This window comes from Pongo abelii, chromosome 8 (assembly GCF_028885655.2).
Source record: "Pongo abelii isolate AG06213 chromosome 8, NHGRI_mPonAbe1-v2.0_pri, whole genome shotgun sequence".
In the NCBI taxonomy this organism is placed as follows: Eukaryota; Metazoa; Chordata; class Mammalia; order Primates; family Hominidae; genus Pongo; species Pongo abelii.
The window spans coordinates 22676245-22698600 of NC_071993.2; the positions used below are offsets into that span (position 1 = coordinate 22676245).

Below are 22356 nucleotides of genomic sequence, written 5' to 3' on the forward strand. Positions count from 1 at the left end.
TGCCTGAGAATCGACAAGGCGGCTTTTTGTAGCCCATTATCAAAGTGTCAACAATGATTATTGCCAATATAGTTACACAAATGCCAATTGCAGGGCAGCTGTTTTCTTTCAAATGGGTTTCAGGAAGAAGGCTGTATGTTAAAAGGAATCTTCTTATTGTGACCTATGGCTCCATTACACATACTTTACTTTACCTAATAAAATCAGACATGAGTTTTGAGAACTGTGCAGGATGATGAACAAAATGCATATTTGTGTAAATCCCCAGGACTCTCTAAGAACATGGGATTTTTAAAGAGTCAGGTCAAATCCCCCAGAAATCAAGTGAGTCCAGTTATGTTTTCTTTTACTTCCCCAGGTCCCCTGCTGAGTCGCTCGCTAGCAGGCAGCATGCTAAGACTGTCATTTGTAAAAAGCAGCCCGCTCAGCTATAATTACTAATTTGATGTCACACTGGAATTGCAGCGCAGCTGTGAAAAGATCGACCACCAGGGAGGTTCGCATTTCTCTGTCTCATTTAGAGGAGGCGAAACTGCTGGAGCCATGAATGGGAGATGCCCTTCCATTAAAAAGGAAAGAATTAAAGAATAAAACAAGTCATAGCAGCTGTCAGAATTTGACAATGGTTATTTTTTGTTTAAAGCCCTGTTCTGCTCTTAAAAAAAAACTCAAGACGTCTGTACGTGCATGTTCTGAGACTTGTTGCCATGAAAGTGATTCCATTGTTAGAATATAACTTATTTCCTTCAGTTCCATCTTCATGATTATGCTAATGCAAATCACACTAATTACATGTCAAGCTACAATCTAAGAAATGGGACTTGTCTGCACCTATAACGCTAAATATTTGAAATGACAGTTTCAAAACTTGTCATCAACAAGTTAAAAGTATGGAAAATTAAAACAGTTATAATGACTCATATGAAAGAAAACCTGGGAAGAATAAGAATTGAGATTACTAATTAAACTACGTCACCAGAGATTCTCTGTGTGGATTTTTTTTTTTTTTTTTTTTTTTTTTTTTCTGAGACAGGGTCTTGTTCTGTCACTGAGGCTGGAATGCAGTGGTGTGATCACGGCTCACTGCAGCATCGACATCGTGAGTTCAAGCAATCTTCCCACGTAGCTGGGGCCACAAGTGTGCACCACCGTGCCCAGCTAATTTTTTGAATTGTTTGTAGAGTTGGGGGTCTCGCTATATTTCCCAGGGTAGTCTTGAACTCCCGAGCTCAGGCTATCCTCTAGCCTCAGCCTCCCAAAGTGCTGGGATTACAGGCATGACACCATGCCCAGCCCTCTAGAAATATTGTTCTTTGTACCATAACCATCATTTGGAAAGGAATATGGTTATATATAATAGCAATGAATATAATATTCTTGCAAATCATTTCATTTATAAAAGGCTAAAATGTAGTGTTTTTAGCCTTCCCCAAATATTTCAAACCAGAGGTACCAGTAGATTGTTTTGATAGCATTTAGTAGACTGTTTTGATAGCATTTTTTCCCCCGATGTCTGATCATAAAAAGGAGTATTTATGATTTGTGAACACAACCAATGGTATGCTTTTTGGAAGAGTCAAAAATCCTAACTGATTATGGAAAGAAAATCCAAAGGTTGGCAGAAAAGGGAAAGCAAAGACTTTTTTTAAAAGTTAAAAACAAACAAACAAACAATGTTTTTAAGAGTTTGGCTTGACCGGCCGCGGTGGCTAATGCCTGTAATCCCAGCACTTTGGGAGGCCGAGGCGGGTGGATCACGAGGTCAGGGGATCCAGGCCATCCTGGCTAACACGGTGAAACCCTGTCTCTACTAAAAATACAAAAAAATTAGCCAGGCGTAGTGACGGGTGCTTGTAGTCCCAGCTACTAGGGAGGCTGAGGCAGGAGAATGGCGTGAACCTGGGAGGCGGAGATTGCAGTGAGCTGAGATTGCGCGACTGCACTCCAGCCTGGGTTGACAGAGCGAGACTCCCTCTCAAAAAAAAAAAAAAAAAAAGAGTTTGGCTCTATTAATACATTTCATTTCATCTATTACAGTTTAATAAACGTTTCTAGATTCTACAAAACACTGCCGTATCAGAGAGAGAAGGCATGGCATGATCTCTACCGAGCCATGAATGATGACTTTCCCCTGGGTTCGTTCTAGACGTGCTTCTCTTCTCCACACGCTCCTCCTGGGTGACCTCACCCACTTCCCTGTCTCTGCTGACCGTCCTTCCAGGGAGGATTCCCAAGCCCTTTGTTTTCAGCTAAGACCCCCTGTGCAGCCTCTCGTGCCTACTGGATATCTGTTCTGACGCCACCCTGACATTTCAAATGCCTCCTCTCTCTCTAGTCTGGGGGATGTATCCCCAGGGAAATCGCTGGGGATGTGGTCGGTGAGGGTGGGTGGGAGCCAGATTGCAGCAGGTGACGAAGTGAGGAGGAGAAGAGGAAATAGTGGATATTTCTTTGGCCATTTGCCCTTTTACTGTGCATGAATGAAGGTACATTTTGATCTCTACCCTACTGTCAAGGCAGGCACGCACTCCATCATTTACCAATTTCTATTACTTTGACATTCCACATCTTCAAGCTATTTCCTCTTCCCCTTCCCAAGTGAGCATTTCTAATACAGAAGGTTGGGTGGGGTAGCTTTCTGCAGCCTCTGTCTTCTGGAATAAGAGTTATTAGAAACCTCAACCACAAAAAGAAGGCTAGGGCACTGAATTCTTCCTCAGGGCAACTGTGCAGACAATTCTAATGTTTGCACAGTGTAAGACACAGTGATAAAGACTGCATTAAATGTACAACTTTTACAAATATGTACATCTGAAACTATGAGCAAAAATGCTCAAGCTCTTCAAACAGAGGAAATACAAATTGTTTTGCTAACATAGTATGGAAACAAATAATTTATTTCACTACTTTAGAAAAAAAAATCAAGTTTAAAGATCAACTGTTTCAGCACCATATTTAACTCTGAAACAATGTTTTTGTCAATGTAGTAACTTTTTCCTCATTTTCACAATGGGATTAACATGACTTTTTGATAATATGCCCTTAAAGGAAAGGAGAGACATGAACTCACAAATATTTACAAGGCAGTGTGGCATAGTGGTTAGAAATGTGCGCTCTGGGGCTGGTGATCCCAGGCTCAAACCCTGGCGCTGTCACTTCCTAACTGTAGGACCCTGGATGAAGTTACTAAACCTGTCAGTAAAGCAACTTCATCCACTCAAAGGAAGTAATGACAGCACCAGTCTCATCTGGTGACTGTTAAGGATTACACGACATAATTCATGTACAATTTAAAATGGTCTGGCATATAGTTTGTACTCAACCAGTGCCAGTTGTGACTTCCTCTAAGCCTACCTCCTAAGGAGATGTTTTAAGGAATGATGGCTACATGTTCATATTAGATACAGGATAAAAGCATCCTAGTAGAGTCCTAGAAAGATGAGTTCTCGGTCAAACAAATTCTATTATTCCCTTTTCATAGAAAGCTATACCAATAAAGGGGCTAAACATTTTTTGGTGAGGAGGGCAGTGAACTGTGTTTCATGCCCTGGGTTTCTGGAAAGTGTATTAAGTCCTATAGGTGAAACAGTGGAAAGGAAGATAGGTAAGTGAATGTCCTGCTTCGCAGGAACCATTACAGATATAGGAAGTCAAATACATGTGGCTTTCCTCTCTGTGTGCCCTTGTTTTATGATTTAGCCTTCAGCAGCAACCACGCCATTAGCTGTAACTGTCCTTGTTGGCAGTGTTTACTGTCAGAGCAGGACCAAGCCCTTGTTGACTGAAACTGAAGAAATCAAAATGAATGAAGGAAAAAATTCCTGCTAGTGGTAGTCCCAAGGAACTTTGGAAGAAAGTAAAAACAGACCCACCAACATGGGGCATCATGTGACTCAGGGGCTGGCCTGTCGTACGATGCTGAAGAGGATGTGTGACTCTGTACACACTCTGGTATTTCCTCTGAGGAGAAAATCTCAACAAAATTTAGCCTCTGAGCTTTTCATGGGCTAAAACTGAAATACCTGCTGAGTCTTCAGTACCTGGAAGAAACATTCACTCATGACAGCATGGAAGTCGACAGTCACTGTTTCTGCCTCTTCTGGCCAAGGCCAGTGCCTTAGAGGGGGTTTACACGAAGGTTGAATTCTCAAAATGTACATTCACTGATGTACAGTAAAAGGGCAAATGGCCAAAGAAGCCTCCACCATTTTCTTCTCTCCTCCTTACCTGCTGCAATCTGGCTTTGGTCCCCACTCGCCCTCACCGACCAGGTCCCCAGTGATTTCCCTGTGGATACATCTCTGGACAACTCTCCATTCTTACCCTACCTGGCCTCGTGAAAGCATCTGACGCTGGGAAGTTCATTTCCTCTGGTTCCTGGAAAATTACTAGAGTGAAAGTTTCATGAGGATGGGGACTGCATCAGCCTAGTTCCACGAAGCAGTTCTTAAAACGCTTGGCAGAGTGTGTACTCGTCACAGACACTCAATCAATATCTGAGTGAGTGACCCAGTGTCTCCTGGCTCCTGTAAAAGGTGATGTTCTGCTGGGCTTGTTCTAGACATGCTTCTCTTCTCCACACACTCCTCCTGGGTGACCTCACCTACTTTCCTGTCTCCGCCGACTGTCCTTCCAGGGAGGATTCCCACACTCTTTTTTTCAGCAGAGAGCCACTGTGCAGCCTCTCATGCCTACTGGATATCTCTGTTCTGATGCTGCACTGACTGTTGCGGGAAGTCAGGGACCCCAAACGGAGGGACCGGCTGAAGCCATGACAGAAGAAGATGGATTGTGAAGATTTTATGGACATTTATTAGTTCCCTAAATTAATACTTTTGTAATTTCTTACGCCTGTCTTTACTGCAATCTCTGAACATAAATTGTAAAGATTTCATGGACACTTATCACTTCCCCAATCAATACCCTTGTGATTTCCTATGCCTGTCTTTACTTTAATCTCTTAATCGTGTCAGCTGAGGAGGATGTATATCACCTAAGGACCCTGTAATAACTGCATTAACTGCACAAATTGTACAGCATGTGTGTTTGAGCAATATGAAATGTGGGCACCTTGAAAAAAGAACGGGATAACAGCAATTGTTCGGGGAATAAGAGAGATAACCTTAAACTCTGACCACCGGTGAGCCGGGCAGAACAGAGCCATATTTCTCTTCTTTTAAAAGCAAATGAGAGAAATATCGCTGAATTCTTTTTCTCAGCATGGAACATCCCTGAGAAAGAGAATACACACCTGGAGATATAGGCTTATAAACAGCCCCCCCAGGTGCGCCTGTCTCTTATGGTTGAAACTGCAGAGATGAAATAGACTCCAGTCTCCCATAGCACTCTCAGACTTATTATGAAGAGGAAATTCCCACCTAATAAATTTTGGTCAGACCAGTTGATCTCAAAACCCTGTCTCCTGATAACATGTTATCAATGACAATGGTGCCCGAAACTTCATTAGCAATTTTAATTTCGCCTCGGTCCTGTGGTCCTGTGGTCTCGACCTGCCTCCACTTGCCTTGTGATATTCTATTACCCTGTTAAGTAGTTGATGTCTGTCACCCACACCTATTCGCACACTCCCTCCCCTTTTGAAAATCCCTAATAAAAACTTGCTGGTTTTTGTGGCTTGCGGGGCATCACGGATCCTACCAACGTGTGATGTCTTCCCCGGACGCCCAGCTTTAAAATTTCTCTCTTTTGTACTCTGTCCCTTTATTTCTCAAGCCAGTCGACGCTTAGGAAAAACAGAAAAGAACCTACGTGAATACCGGGGCAGGTTCCCCGATAACTGACATTTCAAACCCCTCCTCCTGCTCTTCTTTGCTATTTCAGGGAGTGGAATGAACACCTACCTACCCAACTGCCTAAACCAGAAACTTGGGGGTCATCCTTAACCCCCTTCCCTCTACGCACACTCCCTGGCACCTGTGGCACTCAATCCCTCAGTTCTGTAGATTTGTCTTCCCAAATCTCTCTGTAATTCATCCACTTCTACCACATCCCAGCTCAGGCCAGCATCTTCTCCGGGCTACTTCATCAGCCTCTCCGACATGGTCTGGCTTCCTTCCCTCCATGGCCTCCTCTCTCCCTGCAGCAAATGCACCAAATCCTCCCCACTCTGAGTCTCATGCCCTTGCACCTGCTGATCTTCCTCTGACTCCTATTGATCCTTCAGGTTTCTGGACATCACCTCCTCCAGGAAGCCCTTCCTTGACCCTGCCCAGCCTGAGCCAGGCGCCCTTGCTATGTGCTCTAGAGCTCCCTGAGTGTCCTGTCCGAGTGTTCACCCCATGATAACATAATTTTCTATTTGAGGTCTGCATCCCCTGCTAGATCTTTCTGTGTGTCTTGTTATTTTAGCCCCTGAAGCTAGGATAGTAGCCACAAAAATATTCACAAACACCTCTAAATGAATAAACAAAAGTAGATTTGCAAATCTATAAAATTCAACTCAAAACTGCTATCATTCTAAAAGAACAACTTTCAGCTCTGTTTTCAAATGGAATAGTTCAGAAAAAGGCACTTCCCAAGGTGACAAGATGGCATAACTAAGAGTATAGATGTACCCTTTACATAAGCATGTGTTGACTTGAGTTAGTTTAGGTTTACATCCAGGAAGCTACTTCCTAAATTCCTATTCAAACCAATCCTTCAAGTTGTCTCTATCTATAATCTTGCATAGTAAACTACATGTGGCTCAAATACTACCTAAGGTCCAGTAAGCCAGGAAAAGAGAAAAAGAGATGCAGTCTTCTTATCCTTAATTTCTTAGGCAAAAAATACTTGAATCATGTCTTAATAGTCGGAAAGGAGTTTGAGGCTCATCCAAGCCAACATTTTACAGGTGAGAAAGCAGACTCAGCGATGCAGAGAAATGTATTCAGGGTCACATTCGGTTTGATATTGGTGAAGCAGTGTTAGGTCCTGGTTCCCTGACCTGCAGGAACGCACTCTCAGCTGTCAGTGCCATTTTCGATTACAAGTTTACTGCACAGGTGGCTGTGTTTTTCAAGAGCAAGTTGCATGTGGAATGTTCCTTCCAACCATGCTTGCAACAAATAACTATTTCACTATTCAACAATTTGATGAAGAGAAATGAAGTAGAACTCTCATCGGGTCAATAAAGTGTTTCTCGCTGGTGGCAGCAGAACAGGGAACAGGAAGAATCGCAATAGCCGCGGTGGGAGACTAGAAAGAAAGAGTAAAGGTGATGGGGAGTGCGTGATCATGCCCCCAGGACATGGGGAGACATACAGCAAGGTACTTACCTTTTCTTTGTCACTAGCTTCTCTAGCCACGGTAGAGCCCTGAAACACAAAGCAATAATAAAAACACGCACATGGGAGGCATTGAGTTTCACACACGGAAAATATGAAAATGGCTCTGGGCGGAGCAGAGAGCCAGCTCAGCACCCGCTCTGCTTCGCAGCCTGTGAGGAATGGGCTTCTTATCCCTCCCTGACCATGGCTCTCTGTCCGGCCCGTGTCCCCTCTCTGCAGGTATTCCTGGCCACTGGCCGCTTCTCCAGCCCTGACTCTGTCATGCTCACCTGTGTTTCTGCGGTTCTTATCCACCTGCTGGAAGTTAGAAAACCTGACCACCACTTACTTGAGCAATAACTTACTCAACACTGCATCAGCCCCACACTTTGCTCCTTGTAACAACTGCCAGAAATAGTCAGTCTTGTTGTCTTAAAGAGTCCCACTAGCTGGCTGCAGTGGGACCACAGGAGTGTTAAGTGCCTCTTTCCCCACATTACGTCTTCCTGTGGGCACATCCTCGCCTGCTGACTTTTTTCTGCAACACTCATTGTTTTCTCCCGTCTTAGAGTTACTGATGAACACTCTTTCCTTGCGTGCTATACATCAGTCCCCCACAGCCACTCTCTGACCCCATTTACTCTGGAGATTCCTTCAAAGACACACAGTTATTTGTACCTCTTTTGTGTCAGGCCCTATGCTGAGTGCAGAGGTACAAAGTGGAGGAAAACATGGCTCTTGATCTCAGCAGTTTGTGCTCTTATTGCAGTGGTGTTCAAAACTCTGCCTTAGAGCTCTGGGTTGTCTAGGATGACCTGAGTCTACCTCGGAGGCCGACGGGGAGGCTTTAGGGGTAGAGTCCAAGCAGAGAAACTTCCCGTGGCTTGTGGAAGATTTTAATTCAAAAGAAAAGCTGGGAAACAAATGGTCTGGTGAATTCCTAAGTATGGATGACAATCACGGTGTCTCATACACAGCAGATGTCCTGTGTTTACTGCATAAATGGCTGGAGAAGAATCACAGGCCAATTTCCTGGGCTCCCTTCCCCTCCTGCACTGGACACCCCTAACTATCGTGAGGTCAGCCAAGCCACTTGCTTCTTGACCACCTGATGAAAAGACATCTATTGCCCTGGGTTACTTGAGTCAGCCATTCATTAAATGAACTTACAGTTGACTTGGGAAAAGTGAAAGTGGCTCTTAGATTGGCCATCTGCAAAGAAATCAAAATTTTTGATTACTGGCTTTCATCGAGCAGCTCAGGCATTGACTAGGATGTGGGCTTCCTGCAATTCACAGATGCGGAAACTTGAACGGAAGAGACTCCTCACACTGGGGAAGGGAGCCAAGACCAGGCTTGGGGGGTCTCCCAGGGCCGATCTTCCATCCCCCTGGTGCTCAGTGCCCCCAGGACTGGAAGATCCGAGGGACGCTGCTGCTGGCCCAGGGAAAATGTTCAATGTTTCTTGGGGCGAGTCAGAGCAGCCCAAAGCTGACCCATCAGATGGAGATAGATAATGTGAACCATTCATGAAGGCAAACCTGAGAACCCGTTCTAAGACCACAGCCCGAGCCCCTCTGCACAGCCATGCCCGGCAACTGTTACTTGCCATGGTCTACTTTCCTTCCTTTAGGGATTCCTGAATATGGACCACAAGTACCTTCCTTTACACACTGATTTTTAACAAAGAATGTTCCCAAATACTTTTAAAAATTGGGACATTTGTAATACTTGAGCACTGCCTATGCTGCTGGGAACAGGAATAAACTATTCTACTTTGAATTCTTAACCAAGTACTTGGGGGGTGTGTGTCCGTGTGTGTCTGTGTGTGTGTGTGTGTGTTTCCCCTCCTACAATATAATCCACCCTGCTTCTGATTCTCAGGGAAGCTTCATCTGTATGCAAATGCTGATCATTAGCTTGGGAACAACAAAACACAAAACTCATCCAAGTTTAAATTAATTCACAATAAAAAATTATTAAAAAAAATAGAAAAGGAAGGCCAAGAGTTTAAGCCATGAAATGATGTCAGATGTACAGGTTCCATCACAACTGAGAGCACTGGCAAGAACAGAGTTTATCTATGCCACAAGCCAGAAAGGGAGATGAAATTGTGAAAAGCAAGGCAAATTAAAACTAGAATATCCCATCTCTAAGTATAATTTACTCCAAGATATGTTTACCAGATGCCTACTTGTCCGAGGAGCTATCTTAGGCATTGCAGGGGGATTAAAAAAAAAAAGTGAAGTAGAACAAAATACTTGCCCTTGAGGCACTTACACATCAGGAGAATGAATGAGGCAACCAAGATTCATTAACTCTCATATGCCATGCCTCACGCTGGACACAATACATATGTATCTTATTCAATCCTCAAAACATCCCTGCAAATGTAGGTAAAATTATCCCTGTTTTAACAGATGAAGAAATGGAGGGTCACAGAGGTTCAGCAACTTACACAAGGTTAACAAGTCATAAAAGAACAACATGTGACTTTAGAGGTCACTCTGGCTTTCTTCCCTGGGAAAGTCAGACAGAGTCCTGTGTGCTCTGAGCAGTACCGCCAAGGCTTCACGAAAGAGCTGGTGCTGGCAAGGGCCCTGAAGGATGGCTGGGATTTCCCCAGGGGCAATTCCAGGGGCACAAAATGGCTTGCTTGGGCTAAGACTTTAAGACAGGACAGGACAAGGGTGTATTTGGGAAGTGGATCCAGTGTGTGGGGACCTCAGAGGTTAGGAGACAAGCCTAGACCATTTCCTTCACTTAGACTAGCATTTCTCAAAGCATGATTCAGAACCCTGGGGTCCCGAGACCAAAACTATACAAAGCCAAAACTATTTTTATAATAGTACTGAGACATTATTTGCCTTTTTCACCATCTTGATATTTGTATAAATACCGCAAAAACAATGGTGGGAAGAACTGCTAGCAGTTTAGCATAAGTCAAACAGTGGCACCAATGGGTATTAGTAGTGTTTGTGATTTAAAAAAAAAAAAAAAACAATGAAAAAAACCAGCACCATCTAAGAAACCAGCGTCATTTCAGAAACCTCTGAAGCCACACATCCTGGTTTTTATGACTTGTGAGCTGTGTACGAGTTGCTGAACCTCTGGCTAAGATGGTGTGTCCTATAAGTAGGCATCTAGTAAACACATGAAAGCATAACATTAAATGTATCAAATCTAGACCCAGGAGTACACGTCTTTTCAATATTCTGTGCAGGAAATATACATAAAGCAGTTCTGTTTATAAAGAAGGAATGGTTTCTTAAGAACTGTTTTCGTGATGGTTTGAGTTATGAGCTGAACTGGCCACCTTTTTCATGAAATAACACTTTTACTTGAAAGAACAACTGACAGTCTATGTTTATTCAGATCTGGGCATGTGACTGATGTTTGCTACAAAATGAATGAAGCTGCTAGGCTCGCCTGTATGCTGGGGTGCTTGCTACATGTGGTCATTTCACAGAAAACAACTGACAGGGCTTGTGGCCAGTGATAAAATTTGAAATTCCAAGTAAAAAATTGATTTTTAAAAAACTTATATCCACCACTCTGGGCCTGACCGCTTCCCAAAATGTAAAAGACTTTTCTGATGACATTGGTGGTGACACGCTTATGACTTTTTGATACCGTATAATGAAATGTGTCAATATTTGGAAGAGTCAAATAACTCACTGAACCAATATGTTCCAAATGGCAAGTGCATGCCTTGACAAAGTCACACATTCAGAACAACGCATGCAAACGGATCAATGGATTTCGATGAAGAGTACAAAAAGTTCATTGATATGATTTCAGATTTCATAATGTAACTAAGCTTTGAGAAATTACCTCTTGTCAAGCTTTGGTGTAGTATCAAAGAAGAGTATCTACAATTATCCAAAAAAGTCGTTAAAACACGCTTTAACAACTTTCCAAACTTCATTATTGTGTGAGTTCAGATTTTCTTCACATACTTCGGCAGCATAACACCACACAGACTGACAGTGGAATCAGATATGACATTCCAACTATCTCATATTAAGTCAAGACATTATGGAGATTTGCAAAAATGTAAAACAATGCTACTTGTCTCATTAATGTTTTTGCTTTTGGAAAATAGTTATTTTTCATAAAAATGTTAACATGTAACGGTTTTCTCATTTTTAAAGAAACTACATATTCTAATATTTCTTATATTAATTTTTAATACTGTAAATATCCACAGACACAACTCACATCTGCAAAAGCTTTTGAGGGTGTGTGAAAGGGTTGAGACCAAAAAACTTGAGAACCAAATGTCAGAGACGAGTCTGGCAAACTTTTCTGCAAACAGTCAGAGGGTAAATGTTTTAGGCTTTGTGGTCCCAAATGGTCTCTGCGGTAACTACCAAACTCTGCCATTACAGTGCAAAAGCAGCAACAGATAATACAGAAACAATGGGCATCATGGTATTCCAATAAAAATGTATTTATAAAATTGGCCCAGCCAGGTGCGGTGGCTCATGCCCATAATCTCAGCACTTTGGAAGGCCAAGGTGGGTGGATTGCTTGAGCTCAGGAGTTCAAGACCAGCCTGGGCAACATGGTGAAATCCTGTCTCCACCAAAAAATACAAAAAATTAGCTGAGCATGGTGGTGCATGCCTGTGGTCCCAGCTACTTGGGAGGCTGAGGTGGGAGGACCGCTTGAGCCAGTGGGGCAGAGGTTGCCATGAGCCAAGATTGCGCCACCGCACTCCAAACTGGGCAACAGAAGACTCTGTCTCAACAAAAAAAAAAAAAAAGAAAAAAAAAGTCCCTCAAGTAGGATTTGGCATTCAGGCAAGTCATAGTTTTCCAACCCCTAACTTAAACATTCTCCCCTGAGTTGATGATACCAGAAGCCAGATTATGTCACTCCACTCTCAGAATTTCCAGGGGCCCCCCTTTCTCTCCAAGCCTTTGAAATGGTCTCTGTACTTACAGTTCCCTCTGCCAGCAATATTCTTCCTCAACTCATTTCCTCAACTCCTTCAAGTCTGCTCCAACGTCATCTTTCTCAGGGGAACCTTCCCTGACAGGACTATTTAACACCCTCCCCCTCTTTAATTCTGTCTATAGCACTTACCACTTCTGGGTATGCTCTATGACTAACTTATTACTTTTACTTACTACCTGTCTTTACCCACCAGAACGTCAGCTCCCCGAGTGCAGGTTTGGTTTGTTCATTCCATCATTTCCAGCATCTAGAATAGTGCCTGGTATGCAGTTGGTTGAATTTAAGTAGATCTGATATCTCTAACATGTGCCAGTGTTTTTTGGTGAGGCTAGCAAGCACTTACTGCCTCATAGGAAGAAGGAATACACTGCTACTTGTCTGGTAGCTTTAAGTGCTGCGTGGCTCCTAAGCATTTCGGATGATCAATGACAATATTTACAATGTAGAAGAGTAAGCTTGAGTTACTTTACAAAAATTCATAAAATCAATCTCACCTTTAAGTCGTATTTCCTATATACAGACAAACGGTGGCTGAATACATTTCTTGTAACTATCACATATATTTCAACTCCATCAACATTAAGCCGGTACATGCCCAAGAACTGGGGAAGAAGGGTGATCCCATGACATTCCACTATGTACTGCACAGGAGAGAAAGAAAAAGGAAAAAACATCCAATCAAAAGATTGCTTCCTCAGATGTAAAATACATACGCCTATGGTGTTTATACAAAGTGAAAACCTCCAGCCATTAGGGTCTTATTTACAGAAAATGACCACATTCGTACTGCTTACCAATCACATCTGTGTTCACCATCTCTACACAGAAAAGAAAATTCAATTTTATCTCCAAACAGATTTTTTTCCAACATTCCAAATGGAATTTGTATGGTCAAACCTTGGATATGATCGTGTAAGGCAAGAGAACATGTGACTGTCTTTCTCAAATTCCTTTTAAGGGATATTACACTACACCTAGCACCTCTGTCTTCTACCCCCAAAGCCCTGACTACAGGGCTAAGGCAGAGCGACCTGGCTGCTAAAACAGCTTCTCTAACAGTGTTGAAGTCGGGATTAAAAAGGAAATTGTGGAGAGCCCAGTGTTAGAAGCTGGGAGTGCTGAGCTAAGCTTCCCATGAGAGCAGGGGAGAAGGGGGCAACCCCTGTGACCATAGCACCCTCGCTCCTGCTCTGCCGGCAGATGGGGACTGCCTGGTCCCTGCTGGTTTCCACCAAGTCAACTGGACAAGCCCAGGGTTGACACCACTTCCGAGGAGAGTTGCAAAAACACAACACGACCTTGGCTGTTTTTCATGACCACATTCCAGAGGGCCACAAGATGGAGCCACTTCTCCCCGAGAGCAGATTTTCATAAAACAGGGGTCCCTCTGCACTTCCCAAAGGAAGCTTAGGTTTTCCTTCCTTTAAAATCATGGGGAAGGAATATTTCAAAAAAGCTCTATGTCCATTGACACGTGTGAAATCTCCAGGATAATAAACAGCATAAATGGTGAGATTCCATTATTGTAAACACCATACGTGTTGGGCATATTCAGAGACGCTAATGATGCAACTGGAGGGAATTCTGATCCTTTTCTATACCGCTTGAATTTTTCATTTTTTTTTTTTTACAATGAGCATTTTATAAAAAATACAAAAGTAATTAAAATGTCCTTTCAAACTTCTTAGTTGTAAATACTGTTAATAATCAATTCTGATAATATTTAACCACCTTAAGAATGAAAAAGTCTTTGGTTTTGATCATTAAAGATAAACAGCATTGGTACTTGATTCTGATTTTTGCCATCTAGAGTTTTGGCAAGTTTTAAAGATGCCTCTTCCCTTTCTTTTTTCTTATTGACAATAACTGAGCTATCTATTTTAATCTCATGTAATTCCTGAGTAGAGTTTCACCTTGTCATTTGAAATTAGATGAGTGAAACATTTTCTATTTCCATTCAAAATATAATAGATTGAGTTTTGCTAATGCAAAACAGGTAGTAAATAGCCACTGCGTGAAAAGAAAATTTCTCACATCTGATCTAGAGAAATGAAAAGGGGTTCTTGGCCTCTGTAGAAAGGTGGTTGGATGGGCCTTCAAACATGGAGACTTAGGAAGTCTAGTCTCCACGTGCAGTAGAGAGAACGTGGGTTTGCGAGCCAGAAAGGTGTGTGTGTGCATCCTGGCGCCTCCATTTACGAGCTGTGAGATCTTGGGCAAGTTAACAAATCACACTCCACAGTTTAGCTTCATTTTCCACAAAAAGAGCCTAATTCCTACCTTGAAGGCTGTTTTGAGGGTTACAGGTAAGAGTATGTCAAAATACTTCACACAATGCTGTGTACTATACTATACTGAAGATGATAATGATTATTTTCATTCAAAACTCTGTTAAGAAATTTTAATGTTACACCTGTTTTGTGCTCCCAACTGACAGACAGACATGTACTGGGTAGGGTCTGCTCTGAGGCAGTTATTTTTGAGGCCCACAAGACACAGTCCCTGCCCCGGGGGACACACCGGTTTTGGTTTTGCTGCTCAACCCCTCACTGAACTCTCATCACGGACTACCTTTACAGAATCCTGCCATTCCTCTCTGATTCAAGTTGCTGTGCAGAGCCACAGAGAGCTATGTCTCATAGCAGAAAAGTACCATTATTCATGCTACAAATATGGTCAAGAAATCTTTTGAATATTATACGGCAAATCATTGACTAGTTGCCCCCCCTTAGGAAAAAACATCCATACAGATTATATTCTATACCTCCCCTACCTTAAACATTAGCTAAATTACTACACTGAAAAGAGACAGATCAAATCTGTCTACTTTGCCAGGCACGGTGGCTCACGCCTGTAATCCCATCACTTTTGGAGGCCAAGGCAGGTGGATCACGAGGTCAGGAGTCCAAGATCAGCCTGGCCAAGATGGTGAAACCCCATCTCTACTAAAAATACAACAATTAGCTGGGGGTGGTGGTGCACACCCGTAATCCCAGCTACTCGGGAGGCTGAGGCAGAATTACTTGAATCCGGGAGGCGGAGGTTTCAGTGAGCCAAGATCGTGCCACTGTACTCCAGCCTGGGTGACAGAGCAAGACTCCATCTCAAAAAAAAAAAAAAAAGAAAAGAAAGAAAAAAAAGTCTGTCTACTTTATCAGCAAGTCTATGCGCAGTTGTTCTCAAACGTATGGCTCACTTATGGGGCTCTTTGATGAATACCTAAAACTCCTGAGGATATAAACATGTACAAACCCATAAGTCATACCGAAGTTTATCTATTAGATTCAAGTACTGCCAAGCTGCAGGTGATATCAAAGGTTTAGAAAGCATTAATGGGTTAAAATTTTGCAGTAGAGAAAATTACACCCATTAACTGAATTTCTGGGGGGAAGCACTGGGAAAAGGGAACACTGCTGCATTTCAGTGGAGGAACATTTAACTGGGTCTGTGAATGCCTGGGCTAGGGACCTCTGTTCTCTAGCACGATGCGCTGTTATAGGCAGATGTTGACACAAAGAGACCTGAATGAGAATCCTGGTGGATTCTCCCAGTTGACCCAGAGAGTGCTGAGCACAAACTCGTAACACCAGCGGGCGTTAACTCCAAGGATTTCTACACACACCAGCTGCTGGAGGTCAGCCCTGAACCAGGGAGACTGTAGATTTACAGCTACAGTTTTAGCCAGGGTCTCACGAGTCTCAGCCACGTTACACAGCTAGGAGCCCTCCCGGTCCAGCTCCGTGTTCATTACCCGTGTGACATTGGGACAGTTATTCAACCTCTCGGTCTGCATTTGGAAACTGGGAGGTAATAATAGTACTTAACGATTAAATGAGTTAATTATAAAGTTTTTAGAACAAAGCCTGGCGCATAAAAAGTAGTTTGGAAGTGTTATCTATCTTTTGAACCTTTTCCATTTTTAGCAAACCTCAAAACCCCCTCATCACTCTCAATATTCATTCACAGAGGCCGAGTATGGTGGCTCACACCTGTAATCCCAGCACCTTGGGAGGCCAAGGTGGGCGGATAGCTTGCGATCAGGAGTTTGAGACCAGCCTGGCCAACACAGCGAAACCTCATCTCTGCTAAAAATACAAAAATTAGCCAGGTGTGGTGGTGCAAGCCTGTAGTCCCAGCTACTCAGGAGGCTGGGTGAGGCAGGAGAATCGTTTGAACTCGGGAGGCGGAGGCTGCAGTGAGCCGAGATTGTGCCACTGCACTCTAGCCTGGGCGACAGAGCAAATTCCTGTCTCAAAAAAGTGTTCATAGATTCACTTAAAAAATACGTATTGAGCATCCATCATATGCCTGGTACCATGAGCGGTGCTGACTTTGCATCAGGGAGCGGAGACAGCTGGTTCTTGTCTGTATGCAAGTTATCCTACTTCAGGTGGAAAAGGGTGCCATGGGAGGGGAATGGCTTGCTTCGAGTAGCCCCATCTCCCAGTGATACAGTTTGAATATTTGTCCCCTCTAAAACTCATGTTGCAATGTGATCCCCAATGTTGGAGGTGGTGCTTGGTGGGAGGTGACTGGGTCATGGGGTTGGGTCCCTCATGAATGGCTTGGTGCCATGGGGAGAACTGCTTATTGAAAATGGCCTTCCACTCTCCTTCCTCGCCTCTCGGCAAGCCATGCCAGCTCCCCACTGCCTTCCAACATGAGTAGAAGCTTCCTGAGGGTCTCACCAGAGACAGATGCTGACACCATGCTTCTTGTACAGCCTGCAGAATTACAAGCCAAATAAACCTCTTTTCCTTATAAATCACCCAGCCTCAGGTATTCCTCACAGCAACACAAACAGGCAAAGACACTCAGTGCTTGCACGGTGGATCCCCTTCTAAGAGTGGTCGCTCCAGTCACAATGGGACCCGTCTTGTCGGGTTCTTGGGCATCCTCCCTCTCAGTCCAGGATCCTCAACCTCTCTCCCTCCACTAGCAGCTTCTCAACAGCGCTTAAATGTGCTAAAGTTTCTCTCATGAAAGAAACAAAAACAAAACACAAAACGCCCTCTCAATTGCAGAAATGCACGGTCTGGCACTGCCTGGATCCTGGCTTGAATATACACTTTGAGGGCGACTGGGGACATGTGATTATGCCACTCACTAGATATTTGGTGATAGGAAGGAATTTATTGGCAATTTTCTTAACCTGAGAAGTCCATATGTTTCAGAGAAGCATATCAAAGTATTTACGGAGGAAATGTGTCTGTGATTTACTTTTGAAACATTTCTGCAAAAATAAAATGATGCAAATGTGGTAAAATGTTAATAATTGTTCAATCTAAGTGATGGGTATATGCTACCAATTTTCTGTCCGTTTGAACATTTTTACAATAAAAAGTAAAAAGAAACACAAACCCTTCTTTGACTCCATGTCTTTCTCCATCTCTGGTCTCTCTCCTGACTGGCCTCTTGGCAGAGCTGTCTACACTTATTTTCTGTTGCTCTGTAACTCCCATCCTTTCTGCAGCTCATCCTGCTCTGGATTTTACTTTCCTATCCCTTCAGAGCAACTGTTCCCCCTGAGATCTCAATGACCTTTGAGTGGTTAAATTTGACAGATGCTTCTCCACCTTTCTCTCTCTTGAACCCCATAAGCAAACAGCGCTCGTCCGGGGCTTGCTCCCTCCCTTGGCTTCTGAGATGCTGTGTTCTCCTGGCAGTCCTCCTCCTACTCCGTTCCATCTTTCCTGCTCTTTGGCCAATTCTTCCTCCTCTACATGCCCATTGTCAGGGCCCTGACCTAGATGTCCTCTCGTCTTCTCTTCTTCACTGTGTACAGGCTACCTAATCCACACCTTTTGTTTACATTTCTATCTGTGTCTTGATAACCCCCAAACTTATGACTCTCAGTCCACAACCTTTCTTTTGAGTTGCACATCCATACAGGATTCATCTAGTGTAATATGGCTTCCTGCAAAATGTAAGCTCCACGAAGGTGGCAAGCACTACCCTTAGCAGGACCTCATGTGTAAAAAACATTTCATATACAACTGTTGAATAAATGAATGCAGCAAATAATTTAAAAAACTCCAGATGTTTCCTACAGATGCCTACTCTCTCTGTTCTCTTTATAATTAACACCATGACCCTTACCTCCAGGTGTTGTAAATATGAAAATTCTAGATTTTGAAAGCAGAAAAAAAACCTGTCATTTATGATGAAAGGGAAGCCCTAGATTTTTCTCACGATGGCCATGACAAATGAACTTTACACAATAAGTAGGAAAAAAGCAGGCATATGTTGGGCATGAAAGGAGGAAAAGAGGGCAACTGTTTAAGGGTGTTAATCTTAAAAAAAAAAAAAAAAGGCAGTCACATGGTTAACTTGGGGGAGAATTCGGAAATGGTCACGGTTTATCTGTTCTGGGGCTATTACTGCACATGTAAACTGTACCACGCAACGTATCCTCATTCTCTAGCATCACGGGAGAAATAGAACTTTGAGGAAACGGGTGGAGCAGAATCATAACCCTAGTGATATGAATCTGTCACTGAATAAGAATAAAGAATCACATCCGATGATTTACACAGAATTCACACTTAAAACTCTCTCAATTTCCCAAAGTTTGTATGCACTGATAAAGCTGATAAATGGTGTTCTCCACAGAATCACGCGCACAGCAATTAGAGGACGTCTGCCTCCTTCCCCTCCAGATCCTCCCTATCCTCACCCCTGGAGGGGAGGGGATCTTTGGGCATAACACTGCTTAGACATGATGCTCCCATACCAACAACAGAGGAACTTGCTGCCTTTAAGACGCTCCATTCTGGCCAGGCATGGTGGCTCACGCATGTAATCCCAGCACTTTGGGAGGCAGGGGCAGGTGGATCACTTGAAGTCAGGAGGAGATCGAGACCGGCCTGGCCAACATAGTGAAACCCCGTCTCTACTAAAAATATAAAAGTTAGATGGGCATGGTGGCGGGTGCCTGTAATCCCAGCTACTCGGGAGGCTGAGGCAGGAGAATCGCTTGAACCCAGGAGATAGAGGCTGCAGCGAGCCGAGATTGCACCACCGCACTCCAGCCTAGGTGACAGAATGAGACTTCGTCTGAGAAAAATAAAAAGAAAAAAAAAGGCACCCCATTCTGATGAATGTGGAGATAAGGGAAACAGGACGTGCTGATGACTCAAGCAGGGCCAGGATGCAGCCAAGGCCCCAAGGTGAGGGGTGAAGATGGCAGAGACAGGAAGGGGTGAGGGAGGGAGACTTCCAGGAGCACCTGATATGTGCCCCAAATGCTCTCAGAGACACAGGTTGTATCTTTAATGCATGATGGGGACTCCCAATTTCAAGGACTCTCCATAATTAATAATGTTGCAGTGTCTCTGTATTTAAAGTGAGATTATTATAAACGTATAAGAAACACCAAAAAAATTATTTCTATCTTATGTTGCTTCTAGGATCACAACCATGAGCACATTTTTCTTCAAAACTTAAACCTCATAGATAAATTAACAAAATAACTTGTAAGTGAATGCTTCAAAAACAGCAAGAAGAGGCTGGGCATAGTGGCTCATGCCTGTAGTCCCGGTAATTCGGGAGGCCAAGGCAGGCGGATTACTTGAGCCCAGGAGTTCGAGACCAACCTGGCCAACATGGTGAACCCCATCTCAACAAAAAGAAAAGAAAAGAAAGACAGCAAGAAGAAGAGCATGTACTGGGGGCACCACAATGCCATGCTTTTAACAAACTATTATTTGACCCGGTCACTCTCTTCTTTGTAAGAGTTTAAAGCATCCTATCTATTACCCTTTTGTTAAAACACTGCTGGCTCAACCACAGACAATCTGAGGAACCTTTGCCTCCTCTCTTCCACATGTTTAACTTCCAGATTACAAGAATGCCAAAGTTATAATGCAGTCCCTTGGGGCCACTGTTTAGGAAAGGTGCATTTCTTTCATTTTCAACCATGGTCTAGATGTGGCTACAAGGCAATCCTTCCCCACTGGCAAAAGGACGTCATCAACACAGTTGTCCCTTTCTGCGATGGTAATGTCTCGCTTTACAGACTCGACAGGTGCAGTGCTCTAATGCGGCTCGGGAGGCTCCTTTGTAGAATGAATGAGTCTGCCAACTCCTGTCTGCAGCCACTTTGAAGTCCCAAGGCAGATGAGGCTGCAAATGGACCAAACACTGAACAACGCTGGCTGTCCCGTGTGTGCCTCAGAAATTAAGAGCACATACCAGATAAGTGGGTTTATTCTCCTGTGAGAGCACAGGCAGCATGAACACAATACCGAAGAGTGTTCCTTTCAGCGGCTCCTCGAGTAGGGCTTTTCCCCTGAGGCATTCCTCCTGGTGGCACAATGCTCACCTGTCATTTCCACCTGTCTGACTCTGCAGGTCACCTGTAGCTAAGCCCTCCGCTCACATCAAACAGCAGCTCTGCCTGGCACCTGGAGCAGAGGCTTCTAGATGCCTGCGATGCAGCCATGGCATTGAGCTTCCATCTGAATAGGTGCTGAAAATCTACTCTCAAACTTTATAAAAGTGAACCTGATTATCACCAATTATTCTTATACTTGTTATATGTAGCTAAGTCAATCACACTTATTTTTGGGGTCAGCTTTCCTATTCTCAGTGTTAAACTCACTGCATTACCTATGCTTGCATTTTAAAATATTGTTTTTGCCCAGTTACTTGGGAGGCTGAGGCAGGAGGGGTGCTTCAGCCCAGGAGTTCGAGATCAGCCAGGGCAACACAGGGAGATCCTATCTCTAAAAAAATAAAAAAAATAAATAAAATAAAAAAATTAAAATATTCCTTTTATTAAGTACTGTTCACTTCTGCACTGTCATAGCTGGCCACCTCTTGTCACTTCCCTTCATTACTTACCACATAATAGCTTCTGGTAATTCTAAGAGTACTCTCAGAAACTTTACTATTTGCTGGCTTTATTTTTTAATTTTTCTCATCTGTAACATGCATTTCCAACACTAACAGTTTTCACTTTTTTCTGTCTTTTTTTAAAAAACAATTTGCTTACAGCTGGGCATGGTGCCTCACGCCTGTAATCCCAGCACTGGGAGGTTGAGGCAGGAGGATCACTTGAGTTCAGGAGTTTGAGACCAGCCTAGGCAACATGGCAAAACCCCATCTCTACAAAAAAAATAAAAGAAATGAGCCAGGTGTGGTGGTGCATGCCTGTATTCCCAGCTACTTGGGAGGCTGGGGCAGGAGGATCACTTGAGGCTGGGAGGTTGAGGCTGCAGTGAGCCATGTTTGCGCCACTGTACTCCCAGCCTGGGCTACAGACCAAGACCCTGTCTCAAAAAAGAAAAAAAAAAATCTACTTATAAATGATGTCAACAAAGGTAAAGTTTCTCCCTTCCTAATTCTCCCTCAGAACTTTTTCCTGTACTACTGTGGGCTTGTTAGAAATGTAATGCAATGATAAATTAGTCATGGAATTAGGCTTTCAAAAACATAAAACGTAACAGCCACCAGACCTAGGTTTCCTTTGCTCTTAGGCACTCACCGAGAATAACAAGGGTTATGAAGCCAGGATTTGTTGCTCTTCTCATGGAGAATGAAATGCCATTAAGAGATTCACAGCTGACTGAAGGTTGCAGCAGAAAGGGTTCTAAGTGATGTACTGCAACAGATAAATATTTATATCTCCGCACGATAGTGTGAACCTGGGCTCTGGCTTTCGGGAATTGCTGTTATTATCATGTTTCACTCATTTTTTAAAAAAGCTTGAAGTGACAATTTAATATAGCATCAAATTAGTACTTCAATGTAAAGTCTTGTTTCATTTAATGTTTTTGAAAGTTTAAATTATCTGTAATCCTTACTGTGCCACGGGCTATGTTTATAGATTATTCCTACAACATACTTCACATGAAAGAAAAGGAAAGGGAAAGGAAGGGAAGGAAAAGGAAGGGAAGGGAAGAAAAGAAAGAAGTCTAGGCAGCCTGAAATTATGGATTGCTCTGGTGTACAATGACCAAATAAATAAATAAATGATACAACTTCCTTTGAGTGGATGTCTTGGTATGTTTGGGGATAATGATCTGTAAATGTCAGTTAATATAATTTATTTTGATTTCAAATCGTCTTGAAGTAAAAAAAAAAAAAAAAAAAGGATGACTACATTTACGCAAATCTAACAAAT

At 43.2% G+C, this 22356-nt stretch overlaps 1 protein-coding gene across 6 annotated transcripts in view; it reads right to left on the bottom strand.

The window, feature by feature from the left end:
- Positions 1–22356, bottom strand: part of PIP4K2A (phosphatidylinositol-5-phosphate 4-kinase type 2 alpha) — a 179438-nt gene that overhangs the window by 25537 nt on the left and 131545 nt on the right. For all 6 annotated transcript variants that reach the window (XM_024253924.3, XM_024253926.3, XM_054522052.1 and 3 more), the window contains 2 exons: positions 12725–12871; positions 7278–7316 (listed from right to left, as the gene is read on the bottom strand). In XM_024253924.3, the coding sequence (XP_024109692.1) occupies positions 7278–7316; positions 12725–12871 (186 nt within the window). The remainder of the gene's footprint in view (positions 1–7277; positions 7317–12724; positions 12872–22356) is intronic.